The sequence below is a fragment of the Eretmochelys imbricata genome, chromosome 1 (assembly GCF_965152235.1).
Source record: "Eretmochelys imbricata isolate rEreImb1 chromosome 1, rEreImb1.hap1, whole genome shotgun sequence".
Taxonomy (NCBI): Eukaryota; Metazoa; Chordata; order Testudines; family Cheloniidae; genus Eretmochelys; species Eretmochelys imbricata.
In genome coordinates this window covers 29,783,839-29,798,246 of record NC_135572.1, presented here as the reverse complement: position 1 = coordinate 29,798,246, position 14,408 = coordinate 29,783,839, and the positions used below count along the sequence as shown (strand labels likewise).

The window sequence follows — 14,408 nt, the reverse complement described above, 5'->3', positions numbered from 1 at the left end:
TCCAATTACTATACCACCTTGTGATGATGGGCTGACAGAAAATGCTACTTCCCAGCCAAAGGTTCAGAATATTTTTTTCACATCCCATTCTGAACCCAACTCCCTGGTTCATAGAGGCAGTTATTAAATGGAACAGATAACAGGTTCTGCCCAACACCATCCAACAAAGAGCTCAAAAGACTGGACCTTCTGGGATACAAGAGCTACTCTGCTTCACTGCCGTTCAGAGTAGCTAATTACCAAGCCCTGATAGCAGAAGACAATTTTACAAACTATTGCAAGTTTTCATCTTTTATTGAACTCCTGCCACATGATCAGAGGGAACAATTTCAAGCCCTCCTAACAGAAGGCCAGACAATTAGCAAGAAATCTTTCCCGGCCTGACTCAATGCCGCCGATATAGCTGCAACATTCCATGGCTACAGAAGTTTCTTGGCTGCAATCCTCTGGTCCACAGTTAAGGACCTTCTTTTGAAGGACCCAAGTCGTTGAGTGAAGCCAGGGTCTCTTTGTTCTCTTAAAGACTCTTGGGCGACACTATGATCTCTGGGCATGTGTACGCTTGTGGCAAAGAGAGAAAGTACGGTAAATTGCAGATGGCTCAACGGTCTTACCCAGAATGGCCGAGCCCCCGAGAAAGAAGCCAGGATAATGAAGAAAAAGGGCTGTCCTTACAATAGCCTTCCAGTCAGCAACATTCTTGAAAGAACTGGTTTTCGAACCTTTGGTCCAGGGTTACAAACTCTGTCCTGCTCCTCATCCTACACTGCATGTATTTCCCCCCTAACCACTCCCCCCATTGGGATTGTCTTCCATTTCCTACCTTCCTGGGAGCTCATCACCTCAGACAGGTGAATTCTGAAGATAGTTTCTACAGGTTACTCCATCCAGTGTGCTCCTCCCCACCCACCCCCAACTTCTTCCTCCCTCCCTCTTCAGGGACCCCTCTCATGAGAATCATTTGAGATAGAAAATATAATTCCTAACACTGGGGTCAATCAAACCTGTTCCACCAAAATTCATTGGAAAAGGGTTCTTCTGCAGCCCGGTGTCTCCCACAATTCTGGACATCAAGCCGATTTCTCTCTCTGAAGATAAGCATTTTGGCGTTGTACAGTCTGCTCCTACTTGCTGCCAGATTTTCTAACTCTGCATGAGCAGGTAGACAATGGTGGTTTCTTTTGCTCTCACCTCTTTTCCTTCTATTTTAATTTTTTCTGCCCTGTTTTTGGGCAGTGGGGAGCAGTGTTCTCCCTCCTCAGCATTCCTTCTCCTCCCTGGATCAGTTAACTTTTTGGGGGCTTAACTCTCTCTGAGCCTCTGCTGTAGTGTCTCTCTGCTGGCTCCTTTGTCCTTTACAGGCATGGGAGAGCAACCAAAAAAGCACCAGGTTAAATCCAAACAGTGCTCTATTTGTGAGGCAGCCTTCGCAGGCTTAGAACATGGTGAGATATGCCCAGCCTTCCATCCCTAACTGCATTAGGTCCGAAGGCTGCAAGTCAGACAAGCAGGTATAGTTCCCTGCCCACCAAGGCAGCCACAGCTTCAAAAAGGAAAATTTGGACCAGAAACCCTGCAGTAGAGCAGAGAGGTTCCAGACCATTCAACTAGGGAGGTAAGTCCTGGAGGACCCCTGCAGAACAAAGAGGGGAGGCTTGTGGACCACAAGTGTCCATCACGCCCCCCCAATCCCCATGATAAAGTGGGTCCTGAGCCCCCTGGGAAGAAAACAGGGTTTCTAATCAGCTCTTCTCTCTTTCAAGCTAACCAGGAGGTTCTGACAGTAAGTCCCCACCCTTCTCCCAGGGGGAATAGGAAGCAGTGGTGGAGGATTCTGAGGAAGACATCTCGAGAGAGCACCAGGCCCTAAGGAAGGCAAGCTACAAAAGGCCTCACTAAAGCCACAGCTGAGTGTCTATGCTCCTAAAGCATCCAAAAAAGGTTTTTGTTTAATTAAAAAAAAAGGGGGGGATTGAAGGGGGAAACATCCCAAAAAAATCAGGAGGATATGAGTCATCCTCCATCACCTCTGAGGAAGGTGAACTGTCTGGCTCTGAAACTTGAGCAAGCCTCTGTGAGTAAGCCTCAGAGTACATTTCTTCCCTCACAATCTTCTTCTCCTGGTGCTGCAGTATCCCTTCACTTCTTCTTTGAGGAAGTGATTAGGGATGAATGGAATAAACATGATAAGGGCAAGCATATTAATAAGATCTACCTGAGGCTATATATCATTAAAAACCAAAAGGCTATATTGCTGAGATACTGAAGGTTGATGCTGCAGTAGTGTCCCTCATCAGGGGAGTTGTACTGTAAGGAAACCACAAAAACCCACAAATAGAAAGACGGAGGCCCCTCTCAAAGATTTTTGAAGCTGCCTCCACCATCCTCCAAGCATCCCTGGCAGCTACCTGCTTTGCAAGAGCATCTCTTTCCTGGCTAGAAGATCTCAAAGCCCTTAAGGACAGAGATCACCCTGATTTTTGATGCCACCTTAGTCTGCCTAGCAACAGCATTTGTAGCAGATGCCTCAGTGGATGCAATGAGGTTTTCAGCCTGAGCCATGGTTTCCAGCCAGACACCACCTTGGAAGATGGATACTCAATCTAAGCAGGTCATATGCTCAGCCAAGCTTACAGGCTCCCTTTTTTTTTTTTTGAGAAAAATTGGAGAAGATGGTGGCTGAGAGTGTGGTAAATCCAAACACACTGTCCCTTCCCACTAACTTCTCTAAGGAGAGAATTATAAGTCAACCTTCAAACAGAGGCTGTCCTTTCTCTCCCAATTCTCAGAGGTACTAGCAAAGGGACAACAGATTCCCTAAGGGAAAACAGTGGAATCAAGGTCTGAGGCACAAGTCCAGAGGGACCTCAGCCCCCAAATCCCCTTTATGTTAAATATCGCATAGGCATCTGCCCAGAGCTGAAGTGAAGGGACAGGATTTCCCATTTCCTAGATAAATGGTTTTCATCAACCACAAACAAGTGCATCAAGGAAACAATGAGCCAGAGACACCACCCCATCTGTTCTTCATCCACTCATCCAGCTCCAATGACCTCGTAAAACACAATCGGATCTGGAACAGAGCATCTCCTCTTCTGGACATGGGACAGACAGAGTGTGTTTCCTCAGAAGAAAGATTCTCTGGGTTCTAATCCATTTTTTTTGCATTCTACAGAAGAGCACAGGCATGTGTGTGGGGGGAATATCAATCATTTTTTGACCTCTAAAGGCTCAACAAATGGATGAAGAAAATGAAGTTTTGGATGGAGACCCTGTCCTCTATAGTGTCACCCCTATCCTGGGGGAAACTTCAGAAAATATTTTCAGTAGCGAACACTCCCATTTAGCCTGTCCTCTGCCCTCAGGGTTGTTACAAAGATGATGGTGGTGATAATAGCCAGACTCAGGTTGCAGGGACCCTTTCCTGAACGACCTCCTAATCAGAGCTTCCATTGCAGTCATCAGCTTGCAGGGTTACACCTTGGACGTTGAATCTCTTCGAGGCACACAGCTTCTTCATCATCAGTGCCATCCAGGAATTTTCTTGCTCTAGAGCCACAGGAGGCCTACCGTACCACTGTGCCTCCCAACTGCTAGGACGTGTTTAACCTTTTCCCTTCTGTCAAGGAACCAACTCCATCATGGGACCTCAACTTAGCTCTCAATGCACTGAGAAAACACCCAGCCGAACCTATGGCAAATATTAATCTATCCCTTAAGACCTCATTCCTCATGTCCTGCCTCCTGACTGAGGTGATGGTAGCTTGGAACCTTGGTGGCTGACTCCACTATACAGTGTTCTGTTGAACGAGATGACACTATGACCACACCTTCCCTTCCGACTAAGGTTTTCCAGAATTCCACATTAAGAGATTCACCTGCTGGTGTTTATCTCAAGCCTCACTGTTTGAGAGGAGGAACGAGCCTCCATACACTGAACATAAGAAGAGTCCTTGCTTTTTACCTATATAAGACCAGGCCCTTTAGGGCTTCACCCAGGCTTTTGCATCTCAACTGCAGAACCCATGAAAGGAGGTACAATTTCCACACACACATACACTGAGTTATTGCTCATTCCACCAGGGCTCAGTCTACCTTTGTAGCCATACTGAAAAACATATCTATCCGTGACATCTGCAGGGCAGCCACCTGGTCTTCAGTACACATGTTTTCCCGGCACTATGCTCTTGTATCGACTTGCAGAGCTGAAGTTGCTTCAGTGATGCAGTTCTACTGAATCCGCCTTTTCAGCACCCTCCTCCATAAATGAGGTACTGCTCATGAATTTTCTGATGTGGAATACCCATAGGGACGCTACTCGAAACAGGAGAAGTTCCTGGAGCCTAACTGGAGTTCTTCAAGATGTGTCCCTGTGGGTTTTCTACTTCCCACCCTTCTTCCTCTCTGCCTCAAAGTCTTTCACTAGACTTCCATGGTTGAGAAGGACCTGGCCTGGCAGCGGGTCTGCTGCCTCCTCCCCATATGCTCTCGTACCAGAGCATGAGGGTGTCTGGGGTGCAAGCATGGATTTGCGGACAGACATAGCTTGCAAAATCTCTTATCAAAAGTGCACAGGCGTGCGCATGTCCTGACATGGAGCACCCATAGGGTAACACATCTCTAACAACTCCAGTTACTATACAAGATAAGTAACCGCTCCTTCTAGTATTTCAGTTCATAAATACGTGTAGTTTCAGAATTTAAAAAGCCATGTGGGTCCAGACAAAATATTCAGTCTGCCTTATTTTGCTTAGGTATGATGATTATGATTATGGGGAAGTTAATCAGTTACTTGAACGCAGCCTGAAGGTTTACATTAAGACAGTGACCTGCTACCCAGAGAGAACTACCAAGCGCATGTACGATAGTTACTGGCGTCAGTTCAAGCACTCAGAGAAGGTAAGTGTTTCATAGCCAAACATTACACAAGAGGCCCTGTGCTATGTAAACAATGCAAATAATAAGGTGGCTTGCAAAAGGGTGGGGGTGAGTGTGTGTGTGTGTATACTAGAGTTAACCTTCTTAACAATAAAGAAAAAACTTACAGAATTAACTTAAATACTGTACAGTAAAGCCTTACAAGTTAGTTCAATAAATATTAAATGTCTCTTTTGCCAAAACATTTTCATAATGAGCACACCATGGACAGTCTCTAGTGACTCCTGCATGAAGCTAGATCCATAGATCTGCATATAGAAAAATGAGCAGTTTTGGAAATCGTGAAGTAGTCAACTGTTCTGATACTACTTGATTCTTATAGAGAAGATAAATTAACTTGTATCTACACTGCTTTTCAGTGGTAAAATACATTGTTTATATATACATCTGTGTGTGTGTGTGTACACACTATTTTTAAGTTAACTACCAAGCATTGATAATACTTGTATGCCTTTTTAGTATGAGTGGCATACAAATTATGCTCTATATTACACAAAATATCATATTGTGCCTGTGGCCACTGTCTTGTGCATGATACAATAAACAGGAATGACATAAAAATTGCACTCCTGAGATGACACACAATACTGCCCATTATTTGTTCTTTCTCTAAACTACTACTGTAGATGCCTCCAATCATGATGATTAGATCTTCGATACAAGCGGGCTTTCTTAAAGACCTGTAATGGATAAGACAGGATAAAGCTATTGTTGATCTTCCTTTTATTTATAACTGTTATGGTCTCATATCACCAGTTAAACCAGAACAGACCTGGTCAATACTTGGGTAGGATACATGCCAGTGCCCCAGCATTGCACCAGGAGACGTGCTGGTAGAAGTTCCTGAGACAGTTGTGCAGTAAGGCCAGATGCTAAAGCAGTGGGCAGTGATATGTGCATTTCTGTTCCTTGTTGTTAAGTAAATTTCATTCTGAAACCAGCCTCAGTCTTCACTGGAATAATTTGCCGTCCCTGAGGTGGCATTTATTTGACAGTTGACTTCAGATAGTACATAGGGTGTGTGGCATGTGGATTGATAATATAACACTGATAACAGAAATCTAGTCCTCGGAGTATAATGCTTATAGTGATGGTGAATGGTAAGTCTTCTGTCATGATTTCCATTACTGTAGAGCATTGTTTTGCTGTGACTTCTGTTAAAGCAGATGGAACACTGCTTAAAGCAGTAATTAAGGCTTGTTACCTGGGAGTCCAGAATGTCATATAAAATTGGCATATTAGATAGCCATCTGGAGAAGAAATGGCAACACTTCAGTCTAGTACGTGGCACTAGAATGTAGAGAGGAGTGATGCAGCTATTTTCATTTGGCACAAAAATCTAAATCTGTAAGATAATTAAGTGATTAAACGCCTCTGCTTGTTAATATGTAATGGTGAACTAAATGGCTAATTTTTTTTTTTTAAATTTCAAATAGGTCCACTTAAATCTACTTCTAATGGAAGCCCGTATGCAAGCAGAACTTCTATATGCCCTTCGTGCCATAACTCGTCACTTGACCTGAAGTATCAATTTGGAGGGGCGAAGGAAGTTTAATTGATATGTAAAGACCTTTTTGAAATAGATACACACCAGAAGCTGTATGTGCTGTAGCATCAAGTTACTCAAATCTCTAGTGTCAAAGTTTAGCCGTGTTTTTGGCGGCTGTAATGTGCAATGACGTGTTTTATTTTCTTGATGCTTAACATTACTAATGATAGCAAAAATAACACTGAGGAGCACTACTTTTTCTGGTTGGATTTCAGGATACTGGTCAAAATCCTAAAACTAGTTTTGTTATACTCAGCTCTAGTGCTTTGTTCTTAAACAAAGGAAAAAAGTGTTTATCTTTTCCAGCAATCATTTTTCAAATTAGTGGAATTCAGCAAAGGTTTTTTGGATGTTCTAAGAGATCTTAATGCAATGTCCTAACGCTAGTAGAGAGAAGCATGTGATGTATTAAACTGAACTGGCTACTGGATTCTTTATCTCCTGGAGACTACTTGTCAGGCACTGTTTTACTACAGCAGTTGAAGGTGATGTGAAATATAATGCCAACGTTGTCCACATTTTAATGTGACATTAATCATGATAAATTCTACAGAATGCTACTGAAATGCAAAATTCAGTTGTTTTTTTCCTTTCCTCTTTCCAAAAGAAGAGGTTTCACAGTTATCCATTTGTTGTACATATTATGGTTCAATCATGAATAATCTTGTCTTACTGACAGTCACCCTCAATCTTCTTTACAACATGCATGCGCATCTTAGTGTAGCTTGCAAGTTCACCTAGTTGGCGCCTGTAAACGTAATACAGAGACTGACCAAAAAAAAAATGTTTGCACTCTCCTTTCTCCAGTGCATTTTTTAATTAAGGAAGGCTATCATACCTGTTCTTTTCCTAATAGGTTATAGAAATTTGTTTCCTAGAATTTTTTCATTCATGGTGTCTGAACACTTCAATATTCAAAGCTAAAATTGTGTTTCTATGCATTAATGTTTGTGAACAAAAGAAAAGTGCAATATTTAAAAAGAAAGCAAGCTTTGCCCTAGTATGTCGCTACTGAAGTGCCCTTTTTATACAACCATAAAGAAATTTTAAAACAATTTCTTTATTGTCCAAGGCTTAGCATTTTTGTTTTAGCTTGTATGGCTTGAGCAATCTGATATTTAAGTGCCAAAGCAGCCACAAAATAAAATTTACTTGGACAACTGGTAATATTGGGGAAGGGAAGAAATAAGCTGCCAAAAATGTCACATTTTTGCATTATTTTGTGTTGCTTGACTAGACTGATTTTAAGAGCACAACATTTCAGTGTTTATAGCTTTACTTTGGATTGTGTTAATGAACCAGTGAAGTGCCTAAATTGATGCTTAAACTTTCCCAGTAGGACACAGCTATCACGGCTAAAAATCTTTGTTTTGATTTTTGTTTTCACTATAAGAAGGGTGACTTTATTTTGCTTTTACATGTATTAGAAACTAACTGGTTAGGTTTTTTAAAGTTCCTCTGAATTGTAGAAGATGTAAAAAGGCCTTTCCATTGAAGACTGCAGAATAGCTTTTTTAACATAGTAGTCATATTTTTACATCTTTCATTGAGGGAAAACAAACATGGACCAGTATGCTACTAAAGTTAGTTTTTTTCTTCCTCCTTCCCTCTCTTAATAACTTGCTGTGACACCACATGTTGGGAGGTTTTGCTTTAGCTGTCTGTTCCAGATTGGAAAACTAAATGATTGTACATTTAAATACACTTTTTCTGCACTTTTGGACAGCAGTCTATTTGCATAAAAAGCCTTGTGAGAAAGAAATTACTAATTTTTTTTAAGCCAAGATAAGAAACTACCCATCAAACTGCATCAGAATCTCTCCTATATAAAACATTGCATAAATAAGATTTATTTATCTCATATAGCTAACTACAAAGATTATTCAGACAAAGTGGTGAGAGGTTGATATGCATAACCTTAGATTTGACTTCTTTAACTTGTTATAATCTTTTTCAACTTAACTATAGTGGCTGCACTTAGTGAGTTTTTGCTTGTAACAATTATATCTGGTAAGGACATTCTTCAGTTAGTAACTCTGCCTTTAAGTGACGGGAACTGTACAGTGAAATTCCTTTGGTATGAGAAGCCAGGTATTTCTCAAGAACAGTTTAAGTTTTGGAAGGAAGGTGAAACTAGTTTTAGGTAACTATCATAACCACTTAATTCCTCTTCTGAAATATAAGGATTTTAAAGTAGCTTGAGTGTTAGTTGTGGAAACTTTAGTGCCTTTATTTTAATCTTTCGCTATAGAATTTACTTTTCCAGCTGAATTGCCTTCTCAGCAAAGTATGTGATTAGATTTTGAAATACATAAACTGTAAATGAATTGATCTATTCATAGTGAATCAGTTAAAAAAAAAAAAACAAAAAAACAAAACTTGATTTCAGAAGGTGTCATATCTAATCTAATATGACCCGCATGGCATTCCATGTTGGGAAATGTCATTTGACAACTAGTTTGCTGTAACTTTTCTATATAAAATGCAAACTTAAAAGTAACAATGCTGTTTTCCACTTTTTCAGAGTATTGAATTTACTGTATAATCATTTATAGCCTAGCTTTTATACTCAAAATGTGATATTTTTAAAATATAGATGTTTGTTCAGGACAGGTGTTAAAGGTATACGATTATACCGTATATTTTTACCTACACCTTAGGCTCACTTTGTGCCAAACTTAAATGTGCAACTGTTTTAAAAAAAAAAATGCACGTGTGAATGTGAATCCTCAAACTTCATTGCTTGTTAACTTCCTTTGTCAGAAATGTACCTTAATGGGAGTATATGCACAGATATTGACTTTTTGCTTTCCCCTGCTGGGGTTTATATTTACCAGCATTAACATTTAGTCATCAAAATCCCAATCTTCACCAAGGTAAAAAGACAAATGCATCATCTGCTGCCTGCTGAAGAAAAGGCCAAAACTATTGGCTCACTGGGGTAATGACTAACCACATATCGTAGGAAACGCTGTAAATAGGGAATCGCTTTTTTTATGAGATTGGAGTGCTTATTAACCTTAAGAGCATTTTAAAAGTATTTTGTATTCTGGTCAGGTGCAGAACAATACTCTCAGAAATTGCTTGTCTGTAATAAGTGGGGAAAGTACAAATTAGAAAAGCCATTTGCATTAGCTCAGTATTCTGTGGAATATAAAACTGGCAATTGAACATCATGGGATTGTAGTCATATAATAGCAGAATTCATTTTAAACAACAATTTATGCTAACAGCAGGTGATTCAAACTGTTGTAGAGTCCCATGAGAACTAATTTTTGAAATGCTTCTATAGTTCACTTATATCCATCAAGATCCATGGTGCTACAGTTCTAGTATATAGGATGCCTCCATGAATATTGCTAGGATTTACGGAGAATTGGGCCAGAGAGCTTTTCCCAGGTCAGCTTTTTTTAAAAAACAAATTAAAAAAAAAAAAACCTAATTTGTTCAATGTTTTAACAAAAGGGAGCTACAAATCTAAAAATTACATATTTAGGGTTACCGTAAATTTAAGGTAGATTAGAAATCAGAAAAACAAGGTTTTTAATAATAAAAAAAGCTTAAATTGAAAAGGACAAAGGGCCAGATTTTTAAAGGAGTTTAGGCAACTAAAGACGCAGATTAGGTGCCTACTACGGTTGTGTTCAATGGATGTTAGGTACCTAGGCACTTTGTAAAATCCCTATAGGTTCCTATCTCCATCTCTGAACCAGATTTTTAAAGGTATTCAGTTGCCAAAAGTTAATAGGGTAGAAATCAGTTTCCCTGAATATTAAATAGTGTGATTTGCATTGGTTTATTGACATACATACGTTCTATTAACTTTTTCAAAAGATCTTGATCTGTAGGCTGCTACCCTTGTAGAGCAAAATCTTGACATCCTTCCTCTTGCTTATGCATTTGTTCATCATAAGTACATGCATTTAACAGATGTGCTCAGACTGACCAGTTTAGATTCTTGTCTTCTAGGCGGTAAATTCTGCAGCCTCCACTTGCACGAACCACCCTTTGGATTCAGTGGGCGTTTAGCCTGTGTTGGGGCTTCATATTCATAGGGCCTGATCCAAAACCCACTGACTTTGTGTTGACTTTAGTGCATAAATAAGAGAGGGAAATGGATCAACCATCTGTAAATGAAACTTAGCACTGGCTGATCTGCTTGTGGCATACAAATGCTGCCAACCACAAGACCTGGCCAAAAGAGTCAAATTTTTCAGAATCCGCTTTTAAATTAGAGGGAAAGACCCCATCCTAAGTGGTGCAGCCACTAGTTTCTTTACTTCTGGAAGGTTTAAATCAAGAAATATTTCCCAAGTGAAAGAGTTTGGCAAGCTGTACACATCACAAAATCACACACCCCTTAGGCATGGGAGACATGTAGGACAAGAATAGCAGAGGTGTCCCAGATTAGGACTGATGCATTGGCAGAGCAGTGGGCGGATGCTTGAATAGAATCTGCCTGCTCTATGCTATTTTAATCCTTACAACAACTATACTTGGCCATGCAGTCGGTCCCCACAGGCACCCCATTCCCATCTCCCATCCAGCTGTATAAATCTCCTGCTCTTCACCAAGGTCTCTGACCCCCTCTTTTCAATGGCTAACCCTGCCTACAAAAAGGTCTCTCTTCCTCCCTCCCACCAAATGTTGAGATAAGTTCCCAGTCCTGGTCTCCGACCTGTCAAAGCCTAAATGTTATGCTTCAGGGATGAGCTCCCAGGCTCAAGATCTTAAAATTGCATTCATTTCCCACATCAACCACCTAGAAGCTAGCTGGAGTTCTGTGGTCATATTCAGTGTTCCTCACTTTCAGCAACACTGACTTCAAATGTTCCCTTTATTCCTGGCCAAGGAAATTACATCTCTTCTAAAAATTCAGTACTGAGTACCTATTTTAAATAGTGAAATCACACTAACTGTCAAGGAGGGAGACTAGCTTAGCAGAGCTTTATTTCTAAGGGTCACATTCTGCCATCCTTATGATACGAACCAACTGGACCACTTTTGGAGGGGTGCTACTCAGTATGGGCAACTGGGATCAGATTCTGGCTCTGTGCTTACAATAAAAGGCCTAAAGAAGAGCTCTGTGCAAGCTTGAAAGCTTGTCTCTTTCACCAACAGAAGTTGGCCCAATAAAAAAATCTCACCCATCTTGTCTCTACAATAAAAGAAGTCCACTAGTACTTACACTTGACGCACTCATGAAGGCTCTTCTCAGGCAAAACTTTCTTTGACTTTGGGAGTTTTGCCCATGTAAGGGCTTTAAACCTAGACCACTCAGTTCTCTCACACATACCTTTTATACAACTGAGTAAGAGACTAAAATGAATTTCAACAGGGAATCACTTGAGACTATGTGGAAAAAACCCTTAAAATGGGGTAGATTTCATAATGGCCTTTAGAACAAATTATCTTTTTTTTTACTTCTTGTGGGACAACTGCTAAGCATAAATGCATCTCATGATTACTTGGGACAGCGAAGGTTTTTTACCCCCATTTAAGGGGGCCTGATTCTGCTTTAATTGAAATCAGTGGGAGCTTTTGCTCCTTATTCTGATATCATTATAATGTCCTTATGATACTGATGAATATATAAAATAATTGGCCTAACCATGCAAATACTGTTACCTGAGTAAATGTACTTGTATGAATAAAGTTACTCACATGCTTAAGCATCTGCAAATATGAGGCTGTTTAACAGGAAGGAAGTAATAAAATTAGGAGGGAAATCAGTGTTTTTATTCCCTAAAATAAAATAGCATTAAATGGATAAAAATACACAGATTGTACTTCTGTATGCAGGGGAGATGTTGGCAACACTTTATTTTTCCCCAAGATTACCAATGAGATTTCCTTACAAAAGGTACGGCTTTGAGTTGCTTGGTTGCAATGGAGTAATTGTGCTATCTTGTCCATTTTATCATTACCCCTGCAGTAGAAAGGGATAGGGGGAGCCAGCCTTTAATTTTTGAAAGCACAAACAAACTGTGTGTTTGAATCTCATCTCCTTTTCTGGTTGTTATAACCTTCTTTAAGGCAAAGTTTTAAGAATTATGGAGCATCAGATGCCTGTCCATCTTTAAGGATGTAAATAAAATGGCACCAAATTCATCCAAACAAAATATAATCAATCTACACTTTGCCTCATCCAGTTTTACATTGTGCCTCTTCATGTTTAATTCATTTTGTCACCATGATTCAAACAGGGCCGCCCAACAATACACATGATAAATGAAAAGGTATTGTGTGATTACAGGGAACAATATACTAATGCTGATAGGACAGGTACAGCCACTCAACAAACCTCCAAAAGTAGGATAAATATTAAGATCTTGTAAACTTGAGCTCCAGTCTTGAGATTCTGAGAAAATACACAAAGCCACAAAATACTTTCTTGATTATGACAGAACTGGTTATAAACTGTAGCTTACAAGATAAGATTTTAATTTGAAATCTGTACCCCAATTTTTGCTGGACAGCCACATCATGAATGTATATGCTATGTCTTTGTATCTGAAACACAATTCAAAAATCACACTGTCAACTACTTTTGTTTTTGTTCAACATTGTATTCACCTTATTTTAAGTTGAGCAGTATATGTAGCATGCTGTGAACATGTTTGATCTTTGTAGTTATTCTTTAATTCATCAGTATTAACACCTATTCTTTTTTGTGTTCTTTGGTACTTATGTAATCAGAAGCTGTGATATGCCTTTGCGGGCCTGTGCTTTGTTACTGTAACATTTCTATTTTTGTGAAGCACATGACTGTGGGCTAATGTGAGGCAGGCAGTGTGATCCTACAGGACTGCCACTTATCAATCTTGTATTATGTAAGGTTTTAAGTAGAATAAGCTTTTAACAGTTAATTGATGCAGTTTAGGATTCACACAAGTTACAATGTTCAGTATGTGAGAGTCTTTGTATTTATAGGTTTTAATTTGTAAACTAGCAAATTTGATAAACATAGCCACTTTAAACTGCTCTTGCGAAACAGACCCTGCTGTAGATAAAATACCGCTGTAAATCTGGATAGTAGAGGAGTGGATTAATGGTAGTGTCATGAGGACTCTCTATAGATTGTGGTTGGGTCAAAGTCCCTCTCTATGAATGAAAAAATCTCCAGTGTGATGCTTAAAGTTCAGGCAAAGAGACTACTATTCATTTCATCACAAATCTTTCCAATTAGCATGAAGAGCTGTGGTTTACAGCACATTGTAAACCCTCCACGTTAACAAAAAATTAATCGCGCTGTTGTTAATACAATGACCATTTATTTAAGTATTTTTGGATGTTTTCTACATTTTCAAATATATTGATTTCAGTTACAACACAGAATACAAACTGTACTTCAGATTTATTTTTTATTACAAATATTTGCACTGTAAAAAAACCCAAGAGAAATAATATTTCAATTCCCCGTTACAAGTACTGTAGTGCAGTCTCTCTCTTATGCAAGTTGAACTTAGAAATGTAGAATTATGCACACAAAAACTGCATTCAAAAATAAAACAGTGTAAAACTTTAGAGCCTACAAGTCCATTCCGTCCTACTTCATGTTCAGCCAATTGCTCAGACAAACAAGTTTGTTTACATTTTCAGGAGATAATGCTACCTGCTTCTTGTTTACACTGTCACCAGAAAGTGAGAACAGGTGTTCGCATGGCACCAGCATTGCAAGATATTTACGTGCCAGGTGTGCTAAAAATTCATATGTCCCTTCATGCTTCAACCACCATTCCAGGTGACATGCGTCCATGATGATGATGGGTTCTGCTCGATAACAATCCAAAGCAGTGCGGACCGACACGTTTGTTTTCATCATCTGAGTCAGATGCCACCAGCAGAAGGTTGATTTTCTATTTTGGTGGTTCAGGTTCTGTAGTTTCCACATCTGAGTGTTGCTCTTTTAAGACCTCTG

General features: G+C 39.7%; 1 protein-coding gene across 1 annotated transcript in view; it reads left to right on the top strand.

The window, feature by feature from the left end:
• The window catches only part of SESN3 (sestrin 3), an 88,697-nt gene extending 74,699 nt beyond the window's left edge, over positions 1-13,998 (top strand). Inside the window, exons 9-10 of the mRNA XM_077808410.1 lie at positions 4,755-4,899; positions 6,375-13,998. Coding sequence (XP_077664536.1) covers positions 4,755-4,899; positions 6,375-6,461 — 232 coding nt within the window. The 3' untranslated portion in view covers positions 6,462-13,998. The remainder of the gene's footprint in view (positions 1-4,754; positions 4,900-6,374) is intronic.
• The last annotated feature ends 410 nt before the right edge of the window (positions 13,999-14,408 follow it).